At 41.4% G+C, this 24029-nt stretch overlaps 1 protein-coding gene across 1 annotated transcript in view; it reads right to left on the bottom strand.

Annotated features, from left to right (window-relative positions):
• LOC310773356 (uncharacterized protein) overlaps positions 1–23132 on the bottom strand; it is a gene marked incomplete at its 5' end in the record, with an annotated part of 55500 nt that extends 32368 nt beyond the window's left edge. The window contains 4 exons of the mRNA XM_083633226.1: positions 756–929; positions 1241–1414; positions 5692–5865; positions 22840–23132. Of these exons, the coding sequence (XP_083489352.1) occupies positions 756–929; positions 1241–1414; positions 5692–5865; positions 22840–23132 (815 nt within the window). The remainder of the gene's footprint in view (positions 1–755; positions 930–1240; positions 1415–5691; positions 5866–22839) is intronic.
• Between the last annotated feature and the right edge of the window lie 897 nt (positions 23133–24029).

The following is a 24029-nucleotide window of genomic DNA, read 5'->3' as shown; positions in this document are numbered from 1 at the left end:
TTGATATGCTCCACGCATGAGTCATATCAGTGAAATATCAGTGTCAAGATATCAGTTTGTGTTGTATCTGTACACCATATTTCATATTTTCTTCAATGACAGCAACAAAAACACATGCACCAGATTCATTCATATTATAGCCAAATACTGAGTCCACATATTTCCAATATGGCATGAGCCATGAGGGCATATTTGGATATTTTATTTAGTGTGTATGTCAACATTAGATGTATCTGGACACGGTATACTATATGAGGCAAATATGGCTCAGTATTTGACCTGACATGAAATATATACAAAAAAATATCCGGATATGCGCCTAATTCTTGCAGAGTTCTGGGGTCTTTCACGCAGTGCACCCTGCTTGTTTTGTCCTGCATCTGAGTGTGATTGCTGTGTTCACATGTGCAAATCAAACCGATTTTTAGGGGGAAACACTCCCAGTTTGAAACAACTGCTCCAAACGAGCAGGTGTGAATCCACTCTCTGATTCAAGATCACCACATGAATGTTTCAGCTAGTGAGCTTGGTTGGAGAAAGCTCCTCTCACCTTAATAACTGAACTGTGTGTGAACTGAACAGCATGAGGCTCCAATGATGAGCGACAGCTCTATTTAGCCACAGTGCTGACATAGCCAGTCTGACAGAGAAAATGTCTGGCAGATGTTGCCTCTCCATACGTGAGAGTCCAGTCTCCAGTGTGACATAGAAAATGTGTGATTCTCAGCCTTCTAGCAGGCATTGCCTCTCCCTACCTGAGAGAGTCCAGTCTCCAGTGTGGATCCTCGAGTCCAGCAGAGAGCAGCTTCACTCCTGAGGCTCCTGGATGATTGTAGCTCAGGTCCAGCTCTCTCAGATGGGAGGGGTTGGAGCTCAGAGCTGAGGTCAGAGAAGTACAACCTTCCTCTGAGAGCATACAGCCTGACAGCCTACACACACATGCATGTGCACACACACACACACACACACACACACACACACACACACACACACACACACACACACACACACACAGTGATGTATAGTTTGCATGAACAACTTGAGAGACAATTTAAATTTGAAACTGGGATGTCTATTAGACATGACAAATAAAGGAAATAAAAGGGTCAATGGCCGATTTAATGTTAGTCTCACCTTATATACTGATATCTAAGTTGATATACAAGTTTTAACCTGATTTTATGGTACAAAAATTTACAAAATGTTAAGTAATAATATAATAGTAAAAGTACATCCTGACCTGAGAGTCTCCAGTCTACAGTGTGGACTCCCCAGTCCAGTAGAGAGCAATTTCAAACCAGAATCCTGCAGGTCATTGTTAATCAAGTCCAGCTCTCTCAGACTAGAGGACTGTGAGCTGACAACAGAGGCCAGAGCTTCACAGCTTCTCTCTGACAGCTGGCACACACGCAGCCTAAAGGACAAGAAGACAATCATGTGGAAATATTATTCTGTTATATTTAATGTCATTATTGTATTATTTCTACTGACAGACTGTATTGATGAGGCCCTGGTCTAAAGCAGGTCCACTGTGTTTGCATGGTGCTGTATGTAGGAGGAAATCCTTTCACAACTTAGGGACACCTTAATTGTCTCCATCTTTAAAGGATGCTTTACCGATAAAAACCCACTTTGTATCATTAATAATCTCGGTAATATAAGTACATGGGCAGTGTTTACCATCTCTATCTGTTTTCCTCACAGAGAAAAATGTTCACGCTGCTGCGTGCAGAAACTCCGCCCCTGCCAGCTGCAAGTCATTGGGTTTGTGATTCTCCGTGGATGTGTGCATACTTCAAAATTAAAAATAAACAATAACAACCACCTCAGAGCAGATTCTGGTCTTGAGCAGAACTTCTGTAGTTCCGTTATGACCCGTTGTGGTTGTGACGTAAAACGCCTCACAACAGAATGCTTTGCCAGAGGAGGAAATGGGAGCTCTCCATGAGGAAAACAGAGAAAAGGTAGACACTGCCCATGTGCTTACATTACCACCATTGGGAAAACTCTAGCTCGGGTTTTTGCAAACAGACTGATCTCCAGACTCCTTGGTTTTGGCAGAAATTGGCTGCCGAGGCAAATACATCAAAATACTGAGACTGCTGGATGACATGTCAGCCACAGGACTCAGTGGGGGTGGTGATGAAACAGACATTTAGGCTTGACACCTGAGTCAAGCAGCACTGTGTCATTGCTTCTACCTTGTTCTCCATTTTCATTGCCGCTATCCTACATCTAACAGGTAAACATCTGACACAAGGAGTCAGAATAATGTACAGGACTATTTGTTCAAAATAGACTTATTTATTTGTTCGACATGGACTTATTTATTTTTTCAACATGGCCTTATTCACAGTATTTGTTAAACATAGGCTTATTTATTTGTTCAACTTATTTATTTGAAAAGCAGAATATAATTTAGTGACCAAGACCAGATTCAGCTGGACCAGTTCGTACTTCAGATTTTTGTCTCCCATTCATTTGAATGGAAACTGCCGGTGAAAACGTTCATGAACAGATTCAACAAAAGATCCTGCTGCTGTGATTTTCTTTCTGATTCCCCCCCCCCCCCATTATCTCGCCAACTGTACTTGTCCAATCCCCCTGGTGTCCCAGTCGCTGCTCCACCCTCTGCCGATCTGGGGAGAGCCGTAGACTAGCTTCTCCGACACATGCGCAGTTGCCAGCCGCTTCTTTTCACCTGACAGCAGTGGGCGGGAGCTTCACTGGCAAGATGTAGCACGTGGGATGATCACGCTATTCCCACCAGTTCCCTTCCGCCCCGTACAGGTGCCCCGTCGTGCCTGTATGGACACTCGACCAAGCCGGAGGTAACATGAGGGCACGAAGCAGTGACCCTCGTGTTGGTAGGCAGGAAATCTACCACTGTACTACCCAGACACCCATGCTGCTGTGATTCTAAATTGACATTTGGTTCTTCTGTTTAGAACAGAATATCACCAAACAGCAGGATAGTTCCTGTTTGGGAGACTGGATCTACTTTATTTTTAAATACTTATTTTAGTGTGAACAAAGAACAGAAATGCAATGTTACTGTGGACCAGTTGCTTGTTTCGCTATAGTCCATTTGATATTTTTTAGCTTGCTCGTACTTCTTTCTTTACTTCACTGGCTCTTGGTTTTCTGCTGCATTCAGGTCAAACTGGAAGTGGCTTCAATGCTTTGTTTCATCATTCTTATTTAAATTTATTTAAATACGTTTTTATTAAAGGTCCTATCCGTAAGTTCTAACTATTACTGACACCGGTGGCCGTTAGAGTAACTGCAGGCAGCATGTGAACAAGCTGGTCTGCGGGCACCATACTCGCACGTGCACAAGCAGCTGCCTGGCAACAGCAGACTGTGTTGGTTGCTTAACTTGCTTTGTAACGTTAACTCAGAAAAGTCATTTGAAAATGGCAACCTGGACAATTTATCGGTCAGATCAGCCTCATAATGCCCAGGAAGGATTCTGGATGAATTATCAGACGTTATTGTGGCATGTTTGGTCGTGTTTTGGCTTGCATTGGCTGCGGAGAAATGGATAAGGATATTAACGTTAGCGTCAGCAAGCAACTACCCTGCTTCCCCTGTATTATACGGTACCGTCTAATCAGAATCAGAATCACTTTTATTGTCACAGTATGCAAGTTACATACGAGGAATTTGTCTTAGTGTCTGTATGCAGCGTAGCGGTTACATCAATATACAGGGATAAGAAGTAGGAAGATAACTAACGGCAATCGCAAGGTTGCAAAAGCAATCAAATCGAGTCAATATATACAATATGTACATGAGTGGTAAAGTGTTTTGCGGATGATAAATATGAATTTACGTTGGATTTACATGAGATTTACAGACTAATATACGTTAAATAGGCAGTGGATTTACATGAATTTACCGTCAGAGTTAGATAAGAGTTTACATTGAATGTACATGAAATGTACAGGCTAAGTTAAATAGGCATTAATGTGCAGGGAATTTACATCAATTTACCAGTCCCAGTTAGACAGGCATTAAATTAGATACAGTATGAGTTCCAGTTTTATGGGGGGGGGGGGTTCAGTTGAGTTTAGGAGGAGGTAGTGAGTTCGTGTGTGGGGGGGGTTGTTGGTGAGGCCCTTGGCGGAAGGGGTTTCCGGGCCTTGTTGGTGAGGCTGATGGCGGTTGGGAAGTGCCTGCAGTTGACCAAACTGAACACTCAAACAATGTTGCATGAGCGTAACAGTAATGTTAGGCATATTTACGACTGTTACATTGATTATCCACACAAGACGGTAACGTTATTAGTGGAGCTGGGTGGTAATTTCTATCAGGCACACCAGCACAAAAGGCACTGGTGGAGGTGCGTCAGGCAGCAATGTCCGGCAGGTAGACCATCAACCTGTATCATGATAATGTAAATCTGTAAATCAATATTAGTTAGCCACGATTAGCATCAAGCTAACATTATAATAATGTGCAGTCTCACTGCAGCTAACTGCAGTCAGAGCCTGCTCCCCCCGGGCCGTCTAATGTCTGGCGTTGATGTGAGCTGGACGGGACCAAACTGAACAGTCACACAATGTTCCATAAGCATAGTTAGGTTATGCATATTTACGACTGTCGCATTCATTATCAACACAAGACGGTAACGTTATTAGTGGGAGTAGGTGGCAATTTCAATAAATGTAAAACTGTAAATCTATTAGTTATCCGTGTATAGCATCAACCTAACGTTATAATATTAGGCAGTCTCACCACAGCTAACTGCAATCAGCCAAACAATGTTCCATGACCATAAGCATAATGGTAGTAACATTAGGCATATTTGCGACTGTTGCATTACTTCACACAAGATGGCAATGTTATTAGCGTAGTTTCTGACCAGGTGGTAAATCCATTAGCAAGCAGCTAACGTTATCGGCCAAAACATTACAGCAGCTCCAAGGTCCCTCCATGAACCAAAAACACAGCCCCGACTCTAGTTTCCCTCCGAAGCTGGTCACATTGCTGCTGTCTGGCCAGATGGGCTTCACTAGATAAATATTTATTTATTTTTTGTGTGGACTTTTTGCTGGAGTCTGTGTTGTTTTTTTTCCGCTGGCAGCTAGCGACAAACGTAATGTCACTGCCTGTTAGCCTTCTTCTTCGTTGGTAATATTTCCGGCCGGAGCCAGGTGGACAACGGGCAGGCTCGTGAACGCGCAGAATGTCACATCAGCCAAATTTGACCAGCAGCAAATATGAATGCCAAGAGCTGGGCTCATCTTTTTAATTACAGAACGGCACATTCACTCATTAGTAATAGAAAACACTTTGTGAAGGTTTATTTTCTGCCAAAACCTACGGATAGTACCTTTAACTTATTATTATTGTCATTAATTTATTATTATTATTATTATTATATTCTGGCAGTAAAGAAATGTTTTAAATGAAAGTTGACTGATCTATTCAACTTTTATTAAAGAGCAAAATTAACCCGACTCTGTAAACCCTGAACAACTTGACAGACAATTTAAATTTGAAACTGGAATGTCTATTGGACCTCCTGACGAATAAAGGAAAGAAAAGGGTCAATGGCAGATTTAATGTTAGTCTCACCTTATATACTGATATCTAAGTTGATATTCAAGTTTTAACCTGATTTTACGGTACAATAATTTACAAAATGTTAAGTAATACTATAATAGTAAAAGTACAAATCCTGACCTGAGAGTCTCCAGTCTACAGTGTGGACTCCCCAGTCCAGTAGAGAGCAATTTCAATCCTGAATTCTGCAGGTCATTGTTACTCAAGTCCAGCTCTCTCAGACTAGAGGACTGTGAGCTGACAACAGAGGCCAGAGCTTCGCAGCTTCTCTCTGACAGTTGACATGCACTCAGCCTAAAGGACACGAAGACAATCATGTGGAAATATTATTCTGTTATATTTAATGCCATTATTGTATTATTTCTACTGACAGACTGTATTGATGAGGCCCTGGTCTAAAGCAGGTCCACTGTGTTTGCATGGTGCTAACACAAGCAGCTGCCTGGCAACAGCAGACTGTGTTGGTTGCTGAACTTGCTTGGTAACGTTAACTCAGAAAAGTCACTTGAAAACGGCAACCTGGACAATTTATCAGTCAGATCAGCCTCTAATGCCCAGGAAGGATTCGGGATAGATTATCGGACGTTATTGTGGCATGTTTGGTCTTAGCCAGTCAAACAATGTTCCATGACCATAAGCATAATGGTAGTAACATTAGGCATATTTGCGACTGTTGCATTACTTCACACAAGATGGTAATGTTATTAGCGTAGTTTCTGACCAGGTGGTAAATCCATTAGCAAGCAGCTAACGTTATCGGCCAAAACATTACAGCAGCTACAAAGTCCCTCCATGAACAAAAAACACAGCCCCGACTCTAGTTTCCCTCCGAAGCTGGTCACATTGCTGCTGTCTGGCCAGACGGGCTTCACTAGATAAATATTTATTTCTTTTTTGTGTGGACTTTTTGCTGGAGTCTGTGTTGTTGTTTTTTTCTGCTGGCAGCTAGCGACAAACGTAATGTCACTGCCTGTTAGCCTTCTTCTTCGTTGGTAATATTTCCGGCCGGAGCCAGGAGGACAACGGGCAGGCTCCTGAACGCGCAGAACGTCACATCAGCCAAATTTTCTGGGAAAATTTGACCAGCAGCAAATGTGAATGCAAAGAGCTGGGCTCATCTTTTTAATTACGGAACGGCGCATTCACTCATTAGTAATAGAAAACACTTTGTGAAGGTTTATTTTCTGCCAAACCTACGGATAGTACCTTTAACTTATTATTAACACATTCACTGACAACAGTTTTCTCAATACTGTAGGTAGCTTCTGCCAAGGTTTTTTTTTGAGGATTCTGGCTCATCTTTCAAGAGCCGAGGATTATTTTCTGCTAGGACTTTGTGAACACAAAATATCTCAAAAGAACTGATAGAATGTGTGCTTTCTCTGTCTAAAATAGTTAGTTTGTAGAGTTAGTAGTTATGTAGGCATTAGCAGTTGAATACAGCATGGTTTCAGCGTCTGAAAAGGAAAGCTGAGAAAAATGCCTTTTTGTGAAATTCGATAGAACAGTCACTTTAACCATTTATTTTTGGCATCAGTAAGACATCAGACATCTAAACAATAGTTCTGAACAGTAATTTCCTCCATAACAGCACCCCCACCCCCCTCTCCTTCAAACCTCCCTCCGTGGGTGTGTCTCTGGTGGCTGCAGCCTGTGTCACAAGCGAGTTTCTGCTGCCTGTCTGTGCTGCCTGGCGGCCCCTCGTCGGGCGAGTCTGGATGGGGCTCGTTCGTTTCTTGGGGTTTCGGTTGAGAGCTGGGATGAAGCTGCGTGCGATTCTGGGCTTTATGCTGCGTGTTTTAAAGTGTGTTGCACCCAGTCTATTTTTGGAACCCCCCACCGTTGTGCGCCACCGTTGTGCGCCAGCGCGAAAGCGTTTTCGCCAAACCATTCTACAGTATGAGAATGGTTTCCTCACGCTTTTCCCTGCAGTTTTGGCTCGGCTTTCTCTAGTCTGGAGAGCACTGTCGCCACTTAGTGGGTCGGTGGAATGGGTTGTACACGTTCGGTGGCTCCCATATTTATATAGGAGATGTAGGGGGCTTTGATCAACGTCCCACCGTCATTTTTTTTTTTGACGAGTTAACTCATCCACGGCAGTCAACCGTTGTTTATTTTTTTGACGAGTTAACTCGTCCACGGTAGTGAACGTGTTAATGTCATTAATTTATTATTATTATTATTATTATTATTATATTCTGGCAGTAAACAAATGTTTTAAATGAAAGTTGACTGATCAATTCAACTTTTATTCAAGAGCAAAATTAACCCGACTGTAAACAACTTGACAGACAATTTAAATTTGAAACTGGAATGTCTATTGGACCTCCTGACAAATAAAGGAAAGAAAAGGGTCAATGGCGGATTTAATGTTAGTCTCACCTTATGTACTGATATCTAAGTTGATATACAAGTTTTGATTTTACGGTACAATAATTTACAAAATGTTAAGTAATACTACAATAGTAAAAGTACACATCCTGACCTGAGAGTCTCCAGTCTACAGTGTGGACTCCCCAGTCCAGTAGACAGCCATTTCAATCCAGAATTCGGCAGGTCATTGTTACTCAAGTCCAGCTCTCTCAGACTAGAGGACTGTGAGCTTACAACAGAGGCCAGAGCTTCGCAGCTTCTCTCTGACAGTTGACATGCACTCAGCCTAAAGGACAAGAAGACAATCATGTGGAAATATTATTCTGTTATATTTCATGTCATTATTGTATTATTTCTACTGCTGACAGACTGTATTGATGAGGCCCTGGTCTAAAGCAGGTCCACTGTGTTTGCATGGTGCTGTATGTAGGAGGAAATCCCTTCACAACTTAGGGACACCTTAATTGTCTCCATCTTTAAAGGATGGCTTTACCAATAATCAACCCACTTTGTATCATGAATCATCTCGGTCATATAAGCACATGGGCAGTTTTTACCATCTCTAACTGTTTTCCTCGCAGAGAAAAATGCTCACGCTGCTGTCTGCAGAAACTCTGCCAGCTGCAAGTCATTGGGCTTGTGATTCTCCATGGATGTGTGCATATTTAAAAATTAAAAGGTACAAAAAGGCACGCACATCCAGCAGTGAACGGTTAAAACCAGGTGCAGGACCGAAGTGCAAATGAGTAATAAAAAATAGAGTCCGCACACTGGCAGCTGCTCCCAAATATTTAATCGGAGACCACAAAAAGTGTGACGTTTCGGGCAAAGCCCTTCCTCAGACATAAATTAAGTGTAGGGACACACCCCTTAAGTACCCTCACAGGGGTCACCTGACACATCATGTGATACATAGAAGAGTTAGAAGACATACAGTGCACTTATTCGACCAGTATACAAAATAATCAAATAGCAACTGGCAATATCAAAACTTGAATGTCTCAAAGGACAAGTAAAGTAACGACAGATTCAGAAGAACTTGAATATCACATAAACAAAGATTATCAGGTGTAAACCGTCATAATGAAATATAATATTAAGAAGAAAGTGTGTTTACTGAATATACATCAACACGAAGTGTGGAGTTCCTTGAGACTAATCATACAGGAGAGGTATCTGATTCCACACTTTGGGAGGCCCTTAACACATTGAGTGCCACAGCGCTTCAGTAAAATTGTCTGGAGCCTGTGCCAGATTCACTTCCATTCAGTTGAAAACAGCTATAGAATTTTTTCTATTAGGGCTATATTGACAGGGCTGGACTCTAATGAAACATTGGACACTCCTGCTTCTTCCAAAGAAGAAATTTTGTTTCTAGACAGTTCCATTATGAAATGACAGCCTCTGAAAGAAGAGCACTTTCAAGGGTTTTCTGCTTTTTTTTTTTACTTTTCAAGATAAAGTCACTTTTATGAATACTTTTTGCACTCTAATTTCAAGCACATTCACTGACTCTGGCTGGTGTTTTCTGATGTGGTGGCGTGGTGTGGTTCTGTGCAGCCTGCGTGCCCCACCCCCCTCTCCCCCCCCCCCCCCCCCCCCCCCTGAGCTGCGGGCTCCTCCCCACACGCACAGAGTCTGTTTTCTCAGCCTCCGTTTTTGCCCGGATCGCAGCGCAACAAGGAAATGGCAAACAGGAGTTACGGGACTGAAGGAAAAGGCTTGGCCGTTCGGCTTCAGGTGCTGCCTTTCTGGCAGGGAATCGTGTGGAGAAACTATATGCAGACAGATAGACAGAAGCAGAAGAGCTCAGTTGTGGGCGCGGATGCAGCCAACTGTCAGCTGCAGACAGAGCAATCTATATGGCTCTGGCTGCAGCATGCATCGGTTTCCCCTTTGATCACAGCTTTTCCGCTTTCTCCTGCACAAAGTAAAGGATCTGAGGTGGGTGGCGCAGCTCCCATGTAGATGTTTAAGGTGGCGCCGTGTGATCCCTTGAAGGGATTCATGCTCACTGGCTGGGTACGACCTTAAACAGCAGAATTATGGAATAATATGAATTATGATTTTAGGACGTCCACAGACGTCCTTGGCACTCCTCGTTACTTTTTTTTAGGACGTGCACAGACGTCCTTGGCACTCAATGTGTTAAGGTAGTTATGAGGGGTCACATAATCTCTTTCGAAGCCTCAAAAAAGAAGAGAACAGCGCCGCAGACTGGTGGAGATTGAAAACACACTCCCAACCATCGAACAGTCCTAGAGGAACTCCCTTCTACAAGATGACTATAATAAGATTTTGAATTTAAAATACGAATATAACCGCATTCTCAGTGGAAACATAGGTAAACTTCTACTCAAGCTCAAACAGAGACACTTTGAGTTGGGCAATAAACCGGAGAGGCTGTTAGCCAGACAGTTGAAGGGAGCCCAGGCAAGCCGTGCAATTCATAATAATACATCTAAATCAGGTGACCTACTAATCAACCATAAGTAAATAAACAATCGCTTTAAAGAATTCTACTCTTATTACTTACTTATACACTGCTAAATCTCAGGCCACTGATGCAGACTTTGCCAGATTTTTTGACTCCCTTAATCTGCCACAGTTGGACGAGTCAGCCAGATTAGAACTGGACTCAGATATAACGGAGAGTGAACTAGTCGAGGCAATTAAATAATTGTCCTCAGGTAAAGCAACAGGCCCAGACAGGTATGACTGTGAATTCTACAAGGCATTCCATAAGACCCTTGCCCCAGTTTTACTTAGGATGATTAAAGATTCCATTAAAAATGATGGACTTCCAAAATCACTATATGAGGCGAACATATGCATCCTGTTAAAAAAAGGCAAAGATGAGACAGAACCCGGCAGTTACAGACCCATTGCTCTCCTCAACTTCGACCAAAAATCTGTCACAAAAATACTAGCTAATAGACTGGGAAGGCATACTGTATTGCATCAATCATACATTCCGAACAAACAGGGTTTATTCCAGGTAGATTTTCATTTAATAATGTGCGCTGGCTCCTTAACAATCTATACAGTGACCAGGCAGGGGACTCTAAAGTGGCCATTTTGTCTCTAGATGCCGAAAAGGCGTTTGATCAGATAGAGTGGCCATATATGTTTGAGGCGCTCCAAAGATTTGGGTTTAGGGATTCCTTTATTGCATGGGTAAAAATTATATATCTTTGTCCATCATCCTGTATTCTTACCAATAAAGACAAATCTGGGCCTTTCGCTTTACAGAGGGGGGTGAGACAGGGGGATCCGCTCTCTCCTTTACTCTTCGATCTAGCCCTAGAACCCCTTGCAATAGGTATAAGGAGCCACCCCGATATCAGAGGTGTCAAGATAGGAAACCTGGAAAGCCGTGTTAGCCTTTACGCAGATGACACATTCTTATACCTTATGAATCCAGAAATTTCTGTTCCTCCTTTGTTAGATTTTATTGAAGCATTTGGCAAACTCTCTGGATACACTATCAATTGGGGTAAAAGTGAATTCATGCCTTTAACAGACAGTTTAGACTCTGATTTCCTCCTCACCCTACCATTCAAAATTGTATATGACCACTTTACATATTTAGGACTTAGAATACCCCGAAATCCAAAACTTTTATATAAAATCAATTATGTCGACTTGGTCACGAAGCTCAAATTTAATATAGAGAAGTTGCAGATCCTGCCCTTGTCTATGGTGGGGCGTATCAATGCAATCAAGATGATGTCCCTTCCTAGATTTCTGTATCTGTTTCAGAATTTGCCAATTTTTTTGTGTTCATCTTTTTTTAAGAAATTGGATTCCATTGTCCTTCTATTTATCTGGGGATATAAAGCTCATCGCATAGCAAAAGCACATCTGCAAAAGTCAACAGACGAGGGTATATTAGGCCTTCCAGTATTTAGACACTATTACTGGGCAGCAAATGCCAGGGCATTGACTTATTGGAAATTGGGACTTCCAGGTGACACACTGGCTAGTAATGCCCCCTTGTGGCTGAACATTGAAGCTACATTGGTGAAAAATTCCTCCCTTTCCACTTTGCTTTTCTCCATGACTGAATCCCCAGGTAAATTGATTGGCAATAATTTTATTTTAAGAAACTCAAGATTTTGAACCAGATTAGAAGTGTCAAGAAATTGCCAAATGTTTCTGTACACACTCCCATATGCCACAACCACATGTTTTTGTCATCTCAGACAGATGGGGCGTTCGCTGTCTGGAGGGACAGGGGACTTGCGAGTCTTGGTGACTTATATATAGATGGTCAGTTTGCCTCTTTTGATCAGTTGACAACAAAATGTAATATTCCGAATTCCCACCTTTTTCGTTACTTCCAAATTCGACATTATATTAAGGAAATAATCCCTAATTTTGAAACCTTGCCAGGGAGTTGCCCATTCTATGAGCTCCTGCAGCTTCCTCCGGACTCCAAACATCTGATATCACGCTTTGTATATCTATTTACTACTCCTGTGCCCTCCAACCATTTGAAAGAAGCTTGGTCTGCTGAACTGGGGCTTGAAGTGTCTGGTGACATTTGGGCAGAGGGTTTGTGTAGAATTCAAACTTGCTCGATTAATGTCAGGTACAAACTTATTCAATTCAAGGTCATCCACAGACTTCATTACTCAAAGACTAAATGACACAGAATTTATCCATCAGTGTCTCCAGTATGTGACAGATGCAAGGGTGCAGAGGGCTCCTTATCACATCTTTTTTGGTTCTGCCCGCATTTAAATGAGTTCTGGCACAAAATATTTCAGTGGTTTTCCTGTGTCTATGAAAAAAAACATTCCTCCTGACCCAGAGCTAGCACTTTTTGGTTGTTCAGAAGCTGCTTTAAGCTACCCAGTAGAAGAACAAGCGGCACTGATGATGGGTATGATGGCTGCCAAAAAAATTATTTTGACAAACTGGAAGTTACCTGCACCCCCCTGTTTTCAGAAATGGCTTAACGAAATGATCATAATTATACAGATGGAGAGAATACGTTATCATAAATCCAAAGGGCCAAATAAATTATTGAAAATATCTTAAAAGATAAATAACCACTTTGTAATGTCACAACTCATGTACCCATCCTACCTTCGTTCTGTATACCTGAGATTGTAACCTTCTGAAACATACCGCAAATTTCAATCAGTATTATGTCTGGTAACTTGTTTTTTTTTGTCTTGTCTTGTCTTTGTTATTGCTGTCGTGATCGTCACGTTATTGTAATTGTTGTTTAAGTTTTATGGTTGTTTGTCTTTAAGTATTAATATAAAACTGAAAATAAAATATATAAAAAAAGAAGAGGGAGGCCAAAAGATGGAGGCCAAAAGATGATGAAAACGAGATCAGTTTCATCATCTTTTGGCCTCCATCTTTTGGTTTCTTAATTCAATCAAATGCCTACCGCTGTAAATATATATATATATATATATATATATTATATATATATATCTATACTGGAGAACATCACCAAATTTCCTCCAAGGTTTTGTTTCAGAAGAGGCAACAACATCAGAGACGCTGTTGTCAGGTCCATGTATTCGACTCCTAGGCCCATTGACTCTAGCTGGCTTAGTAAGGGGTTGTGCAGCAATTTCCGCTGTGGCAGGTGCACACACTGTTCCAACACCACAGACACCAAGGTTTTCTTCCACCCTAAAACCGGACAACAGTATAAAATCAAAGGCTTCATTAATTGTAATACCACGAATGTTATTTATTTACTTAAGTGCCCGTGCGGAAAAATTTATATCGGTCATACAAAACGTAGTCTTAAATTACGCATAGCCGAGCACAAAGCGGCCATTAGAAATGGTAACATGGATTACATAATAGCTAAACATTACAAGGAACGTAACCATGGTTCAGCAGCCACTCTTAAGTTTGTTGGTATTGAGAGAGTTTCCCTCCCACCTAGGGGAGGGAACATGAAGAAACTCCTTTTACAGAGAGAGTCCTATTGGATTTTCACTTTGGACTCAATGGAGCCTCATGGGCTCAATGACAATCATGAGTTGTATTCTTTTTTGTAATGAGTGTAATGAGGGTAATATCGTTGTCCTGTTTTTTTGTTTTTGTATTTTTCACATCTATTTTAAATTTATTACTTTTGTACAATGGGTACATACAAACTTGTATGTTTTGATTGCCCCAAACAAACCCCCCCCCCCCCCCCCCCCCTTGTTGTTATGGGGATTACACCATCTCCTGGGGATCTTCAGCAACTGCTGCACTTTACACTGCTGCAGCTGCTGTACTTTTTCCTTTCCTGCATTGACTCTCTTTAGGAGGTTTCCTGCCCTTTTAATGTGATTGCGGGCATTTCTGGTTCCAAATGTGTTGAGCCTTACACTTGTTGCCCATTAAGGTATGTTTTTATTGTGTAACCTGTGTTTCCTCATTTAATTGCTTAATTGACCTGTTCATTGAGGGGCGGGCCGTTCAGTCACACGGCCTGCTACAAAGGTGTTTGTAATCACTGCACTTTTACTATGAACCTGATGAAGCAGCAAGCCTGCGAAACGCGTTGTTCTGCTAAAATAAATATGATCTTTTGATATAACTTTGGTCACCCTGTTCTTCTGGAGTGTTGCGGTCAACTTCATATGGACTTGTTCCTGTAGAGACTGTTTTTATGTTATTTTGATCCTGCTTGCTGTGACCAGCACCTCCCTGCTTGGATTGTGCACGAGTAGCCTACTTTTCCCTTGATCTGCTCTCTGGGGGTATTTGGCAAGATACCCTTTTACTGCGTTGCACTCCAACCTGCATAATGCCTGGTGACACAGAAGTGCCTGCTCACCTCGCCCAACAAGCCCAGTGTCTATCAATAAGTGACTCTGAAGCCCAAAAGATACTGTCACATCTATCACTTTTTGATGGTGAACATGGACCATCAGATGATACTGCGGTGAGTGACCTAAAGAACTCTATTGAACATTTGCAAAAGAAAGAAAGTCGCCTTAAGTGGCACTCAATCACCCTTTCTGAATATTGGAAAACCAAGCACATACCTCGGGGACTGAGAATTAACAAACAGCCCTCTTTTGGTAAAGATGATCCCAACTTTATTCAGAAATGGGAACAAGTACTGAATAAATGTTCTATGGACTTGGTTCTACTGATCATTGACCAAACAAACAGAGAAGCTGAAAAGTTGAACATTGAGACGCAACAGGTCAAAGAGAAATTGCGCAATAAACTCAATCCAGATGAACTCACAGACCTGGAGCGCAAATTGAATGAGGACACTATTATGTTTGAAAATGAATTGAAGATTCTCAAAAGGAAAAAGTTTGAACGAGACGCCGAAGACTACAGGAGCGGAACCGTCTACAACTGGCAGCAGTCCGGGAGGAGACAGGAAAGACATCAGCCACACCGATGGGTCCCGTCTGGCCACAAAGAGCGCTTTACGCACGGCGCACGGAGCAGAGAGGAGCGCTACACGCATGGCGAACGGAGCGTAAAGCAGCGCTTTACGCACGGCCGGAGAGGCTACCCCACTGATGAATCAACAGACTTCGCCTTATCCAGTGACTCCAACTACTCACAGGACGAGCGTTTTTTAGACGCACCACACGACCCTCGACCTTGGGGCGACCAGTGGCAGAGGGGCAGAGGAAGAGGACGAGGAGGGGTAAAACCAGGAAACGCTCCCCCTTTTTCAGTCATCACCAGAAGCCAGAGCAACAGGCGGTAATTAACATTTCAGACTGTCCCCTTACTACTGCCCAAACGTCTGTTCTGAGTAAAGGGCTCTCTTTTGTCCCGACCAATAGAGTGAATGCTTTCAAACTGAAGGTGGACTGTTATAAATTCTTTAGGCTTTTACATCTTAAGCATCATTTCAGAAACGTTGACCAGACGCCTGTTAATCCATTAGACAGATTTAAGAAGTCTTCATCCTTTTGTCCCACCAGCACTCTAAGTCCAACTTTGGTCACTTTTAGTAAATTAGTAGAATGGGACATCCAAAAACTTATTAAATCACATGGTGATGTTAAAGTCCAGCAAAATGTATCTTTGTTGGAGAGAAAAGCCCTAAATGAGCTCAAGCTAAATGACAATATTGTAATTAAACCAGCGGATAAAGGTGGATCTATTGTGGTACTTAACACTAGAGATTATGTTGCTGAAGCTATGCGGCAGCTTGGAAATATTGCCTTTTATAGACCACTCCCCAACAATCCTGTTGAACAATTGATGAAAGACATGGATACAATTCTAAATGATGCGCTGAGTAACAATCTAATCGATAAAAAACAATATGAGTTCCTTAAAGTTGATTTTCCTGTCACACCTGTCTTTTATTTGTTACCCAAGATTCATAAATGTTTGGTTTCTCCTCCTGGACGTCCTATCGTCAGTTGCAATAACTCTCTATCTGAACCCTTAAGCCAATTTGTTGATTTTTTCATCAAGGATATTGCTAAAACTTTACCTTCATACGTTGCTGACACCAGGGATGTAATTAAACGACTGAATATGGATATTCCTGAAAATGCTTTTTTGGTGTCTTTCGATGTGGAAAGCTTGTACACAAATATTCCTCATGATGATGGTCTAGCTGCTATGTCTTTTTTCCTTGACAATAGGGATGATATTCCTGCAAATTTGTTATTAAAATTGACCAATTTTATTTTGAAGTCTAATTACTTTATGTTTGACAATAAGTTCTATATACAGACCCAAGGTACGTCTATGGGCTCAGCCTTTGGGCCTAATTATGCAAACTTATTTATGGGTCATTGGGAGTCTCGGTTTATTCATAACCATTCTTCCTCTCCCCTTTTGAAACATGTCTTATTTTGGGTAAGATACATAGATGACATTTTGTTGGTCTTTCTGGGTTCAGAGAGTGAACTACACGAGTTCAGAGATTATATCAATGGTACACACCCCACACTCAGATTCTCCATGGTATTTGACAAGAAGCAAATTGATTTTTTAGATTTACGGATTTCTGTTGAACATGATGGCTTAAGCACCACCATTTTTAGAAAACTTACCGACAGGAACAGTGTGTTGCACGCACGTAGCCACCATCCCAGACGTTTAGTTGAAAATATCCCATATGGACAGTTTTTACGTCTCAAACGCATCTGTACTGACCCTGTTGACTTTGAATCGAAAGCTAATGAAATGCACGCCCGTTTTAAACAGCGGGGCTATAAAGAGTCTACCATCCGGACAGCCAGAAATAAGGTCAGTACAGTACATAGGGAGACCCTCCTAGACCCTGGTAATAAGGAGCCACAAGAGTATCGAGTCACTTTTGTTTCAGAGTTTAGTACAGCTTCCCAGGCCATTAAAGATATCATTTGTAGACATTGGAAGAACGTGCTTGAATGCGACCCTCTACTGGAGAACATCACCAAATTTCCTCCAAGGTTTTGTTTCAGAAGAGGCAACAACATCAGAGACGCTGTTGTCAGGTCCATGTATTCGACTCCTAGGCCCATTGACTCTAGCTGGCTTAGTAAGGGGTTGTGCGGCAATTTCCGCTGTGGCAGGTGCACACACTGTTCCAACACCACAGACACCAAGGTTTTCTTCCACCCTAAAACCGGACAACAGTATAAAATCAAAGGCTTCATTAATTGTAATACCACGAATGTTATTTATTTACTTAAGTGCCCGTGCGGAAAAATTTATATCGGTCATACAAAACGTAGTCTTAAATTACGCATAGCCGAGCACAAAGCGGCCATTAGAAATGGTAACATGGATTACATAATAGCTAAACATTACAAGGAACGTAACCATGGTTCAGCAGCCACTCTTAAGTTTGTTGGTATTGAGAGAGTTTCCCTCCCACCTAGGGGAGGGAACATGAAGAAACTCCGGTAACCCTTTATTTTACAGGTCCCTAGTTACATATGAACTATTTGTAATTACACATGAACACCAAATGTAATTACACATGAACACCAAATGTAATTACATAGTAATTACCAATAGTTATAAATCATGTTCATATGTAGTTACAAAATGTAATTACACATGAACACCAAATGTAATTACATAGTAATTACCAATAGTTATAAATTATGTTCATATGTAGTTACATAGTAACGGACCTGTAAAATGGAGTGAGCCTGTTCCATTGTAGTTAATATGTAGTTATATTGTAACGGACCTGTAAAATGGAGTGAGTCTGTTCAACTGTAGTTCATATGTAGTTACATTGTAACGGACCTGTAAAATGGAGTGAGCCTGTTCCATTGTAGTTAATATGTAGTTATATTGTAACGGACCTGTAAAATGGAGTGAGTCTGTTCAACTGTAGTTCATATGTAGTTACATTGTAACGGACCTGTAAAATGGAGTGAGCCTGTTCCATTGTAGTTAATATGTAGTTACATTGTAACGGACCTGTAAAATGGAGTGAGTCTGTTCAACTGTAGTTCATATGTAGTTACATTGTAACGGACCTGTAAAATGGAGTGAGTCTGTTCAACTGTAGTTCATATGTAGTTACATTGTAACGGACCTGTAAAATGGAGTGAGCCTGTTCCATTGTAGTTAATATGTAGTTATATTGTAACGGACCTGTAAAATGGAGTGAGTCTGTTCAACTGTAGTTCATATGTAGTTACATTGTAACGGACCTGTAAAATGGAGTGAGTCTGTTCAACTGTAGTTCATATGTAGTTACATTGTAACGGACCTGTAAAATGGAGTGAGTCTGTTCCATTGTAGTTAATATGTAGTTATATTGTAACGGACCTGTAAAATGGAGTGAGCCTGTTCAACTGTAGTTCATATGTAGTTACATGCTACCAGACCTGTAAAATGGAGTGAGTCGATTTTGTACCGTACTTCATGTGTATTTACTTGGTACCAGACAAGTTCAACAGTAGTTCATGTGTAATTACATAGTAACAGACCTGTAACATGAAGCGAGTCTATTATACTTCATATGTATTTACATAGTACAAGACAAGTTCAATAGTAGTTCATATGTAATTACATAGTAACAGCCCTGTAACATGAAGCGAGTCTATTATATAGTTCATATGTATTTACATAGTACAAGACAAGTTCAATAGTAGTTCATATGTAATTACATAGTAACAGACCTGTAACATGAAGCGAGTCTATTATACTTCATATGTATTTACATAGTACAAGACAAGTTCAATAGTAGTTCATATGTAATTACATAGTAACAGACCTGTAACATGAAGCGAGTCTATTATATAGTTCACATGTATTTACATTGTACCAGACAAGTTCAATAGTAGTTCATATGTAATTACATAGTAACAGCCCTGTAACATGAAGCGAGTCTATTATATAGTTCACATGTATTTACATTGTACCAGACAAGTTCAATAGTAGTTCATATGTAATTACATAGTAACAGCCCTGTAACATGAAGCGAGTCTATTATATAGTTCATATGTATTTACATAGTACAAGACAAGTTCAATAGTAGTTCATATGTAATTACATAGTAACAGACCTGTAACATGAAGCGAGTCTATTATATACTTCATATGTATTTACATAGTACCAGACAAGTTCAATAGTAGTTCATATGTAATTACATAGTAACAGACCTGTAACATGAAGCGAGTCTATTATATACTTCATATGTATTTACATTGTACCAGACAAGTTCAATAGTAGTTCATATGTAATTACATAGTAACATGAAGTGAGTCTAGTAAGTTCAACCGTAGGCTAGTTCATATGTAATTACATAGTATCATACCAAACCTGTGACATAAAATCATACAATGTGACAGTTAATTTTCTCCATTGGCATTCAAATCATACATTTACACTGGAAAGCAGCTTACATTTCATTCATACCCGACCGTGAAGTAGCCTATCTTACAGATGGTAAGCCATTTTATAGCTTTAACATTAGCCGCTTTTGTAGCATGCTGGCTGGCTGAAGATGAAACCAGAACACTGCCAGTCAGCTAACATAGCATGCCCCATTGTTAGCTTTCTGGTGCCTGAGGTATTAGTTACCTCTGCATGCACGTATCGCTGTAGAGTTAAAACAGAAACAATATTATGTCCGTGCCAAAAACACCTTTTCACTGTGCGCTCATCATAATCAACCCCCTTGCCAGACAGAGAAAGTCCAAGTCCGTCTCCCTGACCTCTGCAGGCAAACTGTCCCAAAGAAGAAAGCTGCACCGTCAAGTCTGGTATGGAGGCGTAGCCTGCGCCGCCTCTCCCCTCGTCTAAGTGCCAACCGCGGCCTCAAACTGCTTGATTCACGGCCCGGAGCAAATCCTTCCTCGTCCATTTCTCCATCAGCTTTCTCTTTCTTCTGAGCACCAAACATGCTCCAAAGCAAACACACACGAGCACGGCTAGCCAGCAGAGCCTACTAGAAGTTTAGTATTGTCCGAAGATAAAAACGATGAAATAAAGAAATAGTACTCTTCCTTGTCCTCCGTTCAACAACAGCCTCGATGCTCTGGCTGCCTGCATGACGCTAGCTCGCTTCGCGGGCAAAGTTCTTCTACCGGCGCCCAGCGGTGACGTCAATACCCAGAGTGCTTTGCGTCCCAAAGAAAGACGCGGAACAGAGAAATCGCCATGACAACTACCCAAGCATGTTTGACTGCCACATGCGCGCGCACACACACACACACACACACACACACACACACACACACACACACACACACACACACACACACACACACACACACACACACACACACACACACACACACACACACACACACACACACACACACACGTTTATTTGCTGAATGAATAAACCTGCCTGATACTCCCTGGAGTGGACATAAAAAACCATGATTTTGGTGAAAATGATCAGATGAATGTTCTAGTTATGATCAATCAAAATTTACTATAAATACATTTGAATATAAATACGAATATGAAAATCTATAATATAAAACGATAAAAAATACAAACTGAGATACCATACCTGTTTTTGCAAATAAACTCTGCAAATGTGTAGCCTATATTATGTGTGTATATATATACCTGGAGCCAGACTTTTTAATTGGGCTAATGATGTGATGTCAAAAATGATATATATACGCATATACCTGTATATAGGCATCGGGCACACGAGATGCATAGTATATATACATGTACATACGTGTGTGTGTGTACACACAATTTTATCATGGAGGTTTAGGAATCTGTTGATGGTAACCTTGTTTTGGAAATGAATCTGGAAACTTACATTACACTTTGTTGACATAAGTGTGTCTTATCCTTACCTCTGCTATGCAATGGCTCAGATGAGGAGATAAACCAGATTGCAATGTGCACAATCAATAACATCCATCTACAACAGTGGTTCTCAAGGTGTGGTCCAGGGACCACCAGGGGTCCTTGAGGGAGTTTTGGGGTTCCCCAGCAAATTGATTGATTATTCAACTTCAACATTATTTCATTTACAACAAGTTAACACAATTGGAGACTATTTTAACATTTTAATCATACAGTAGTTTGTTTTCTCCCTACAGTAGTGATGGAATTCTAACTATAAATTCCTCACATTCAGGTCTTGAGACAAAATCTTTTTGTGCGTCTAGGACATAATTAGGGGTCGTTGATCTGAAAAAGGTTGAGAATCACTGTCCTACATTTCATTCTTTCCCTCTCCACCCTCCAGTAATATTCTCGTCACGTTTTGATGATTTGTGAACTGCATTAGTAAAAATAAATAAAACGTCTCATTCAAAACATTTTTTAATCCAAACAAGTTAAGATGGCAACATAAAAAACACGATCTGAGTATTTGTTACCGTATATTTCACTCTCTAAAAATGCACCACCCTATACATTTATGAAAAACAGAGTTTTGAACCTGGCTGTAAACATGTTTTAATACAAATGAGCAATATAGAAAATGTTAAGTTTTCTTAAACAGAACTAACCCCGCCCTTCCCTCAAATAAAGTACTCAATCATTTGTCTGATGGTTCCCCCCCCCACATACACACACAAAAATAAATAAATTGTTGAAAAGTTCCAATGACTTCCCCTCCTTTCTGCCTTATTTCAAAGCAACCCAACCGGGTCATCTAAAATCACTCAAACATCCAACTAAAGGAACAAGAACAAATGGCTCCTTACGGGCACACAGACAAGGAAGCAGTGAGAGCAATGTGGGTGTGTGTGTGTGTGTGTGTGTGTGTGTGTGTGTGTGCGTGCGTGTCTAACTTTTTTGTATATATATATTTTTAATTTAATTTAAGCAATTTACGTGGTTTTCAATGTGGGACTCGGGCCTCCCCAGGGGGGCTCCAAACAGTTTCAGGGGAGAAAGCCAATGGACTAGTGTAAAATACATGTATTAAAGTACAAAAACAATACTAAAACTAGAGACTATCTTGAGATGGGATGACACGAGCTGCAATACGCTTGCGACTTAAAACAAATGTGGGCCAGGGGAGTAAAGGGGGGGGGGGTCAACTACACAGGAAAAGAAAAAAGCTCGCACACTGCAGGGCTCCAAGTTAGTCATGCATTTATTGCAGCACCAGTGGTTATGTTGCTGCCCCAAAAATAACCACTGGTGCTGCAATAAATGCATGACTAACTTGGAGCCCTGCAGTGTGCGAGCTTTTCTTTCTTTTTCCAGTTTCGTTAACCTTAGCTCTGCACCTGCCCCATTTAGGTTTGGATGTGCGTGTTTCCCTCTTTGAGGGGTTCAACTACATGCCTGCCAAGTTTCGTGAATGTATCTTGCACGATTTTGACGCTATTGCATTCGCTAAATCTGTCCAGACACATGACACACATGACACACACACACAGACTCCCAAGGTGAAAACGATGCCCATTACTAACACTGTGGAACAGGGGTGTAAATTAGGAGGGGGGGGGGGGGGGGGGGTGAAAACTACCAGCCATCGATGTCACAGCTGTTATCTACTCTCTCTTCCTCACCACTGGCTTCAGAGGGAGAAGCTCTCCGGCAGCCTTCTTCTTTTTGATCATGTCCTTCAGATCCTGATGCGTCTCGACAATTTTTGTCAAGGCTAAAGCAAAGGCCAGGATGGAGTCTCCCGGTTTAAAAAATGGAACAATGTGCGGGGCCACCAGGGTCACCTCCGCGATGATGCACGTCAGCGCAATGGTGTTGCGGTCAATGCTGTAATATTTAAGGACAGCAGAGAGGCTTCTAGTCTTCTTGAACTTCTTCAGCAGCACAGTGTATCGCCGCATGACATCACCAGGAGAGGTCACTGGTGATTGAAGCAGAAAGAACAAGAGTAACTGTAGACAAATATCCACTGAGATCTTATCACAAAAGTACCTAAACCTATCACCCAAACTGGATTTAAAAATCAGCACAGGAAAGACTTAGGGGCACTTTACACGAGGACGGTTTCCTATGGTGACGGGGAATTATTGTATTGTTAGTGCCTCCCTTTTAGATGGCGACGGCGAATTTGGGCTTAGGAAACGACACATTTTGAAACCACCCTCCAGAGTGAAATTCTTTGAGACGCCCCCCGCTGATCATTCCATGTAATCGCTTTGAGACGGCACATTTCAGAAACTGACGTGCCTGCACACGCGATTACGCCATAGCCGTGCGCGAGTTGGCAACCATTTTCAAAATGAAACGTCAGTATGAATGAAGTATGGCAACATTCAGAATTAAGCTACACTGCGGCCAACTTCAGTTACATGTTCATAACGTTACTGCTGCGAGGAGCCGATGGCTGTACCCGGTCAGCATTTAACGTTAGTTACAAAAGCACGTCGACAGTGTTTTCTCACTGCCAGTAGCCTACAGTAGGGTTTGACAGATAGCACACTCAGCGCTCCCGGTCCTCGCTGCTCATTAGAGATTTCCAATAGGCGTTATTCTGATAAACTGGTCACATATGTGTTACATTCTCACCCGACAAATATTTAAACTTTAAAACAGTTTGGGGGGTTTTTAGCTTGAAAAAGGCTTTTTGACAAGTCTAAATGACTGCGGAAGGCAGTAAACTACTACTACTACTTTAAACTACTTCCGTGTTTAAAACCGGAAAGACGACTACGAAATGATGTCATGTAGAAGCGTCCTTGTATGGTAAAAGAATAAGGTGATCACACTGCCACCTAGCG

The sequence above is a fragment of the Poromitra crassiceps genome (genome assembly GCF_964638095.1).
Source record: "Poromitra crassiceps genome assembly, chromosome: 3".
NCBI classification, from domain to species: Eukaryota; Metazoa; Chordata; class Actinopteri; order Beryciformes; family Melamphaidae; genus Poromitra; species Poromitra crassiceps.
This window is presented reverse-complemented; position numbering and strand designations above follow the sequence as displayed.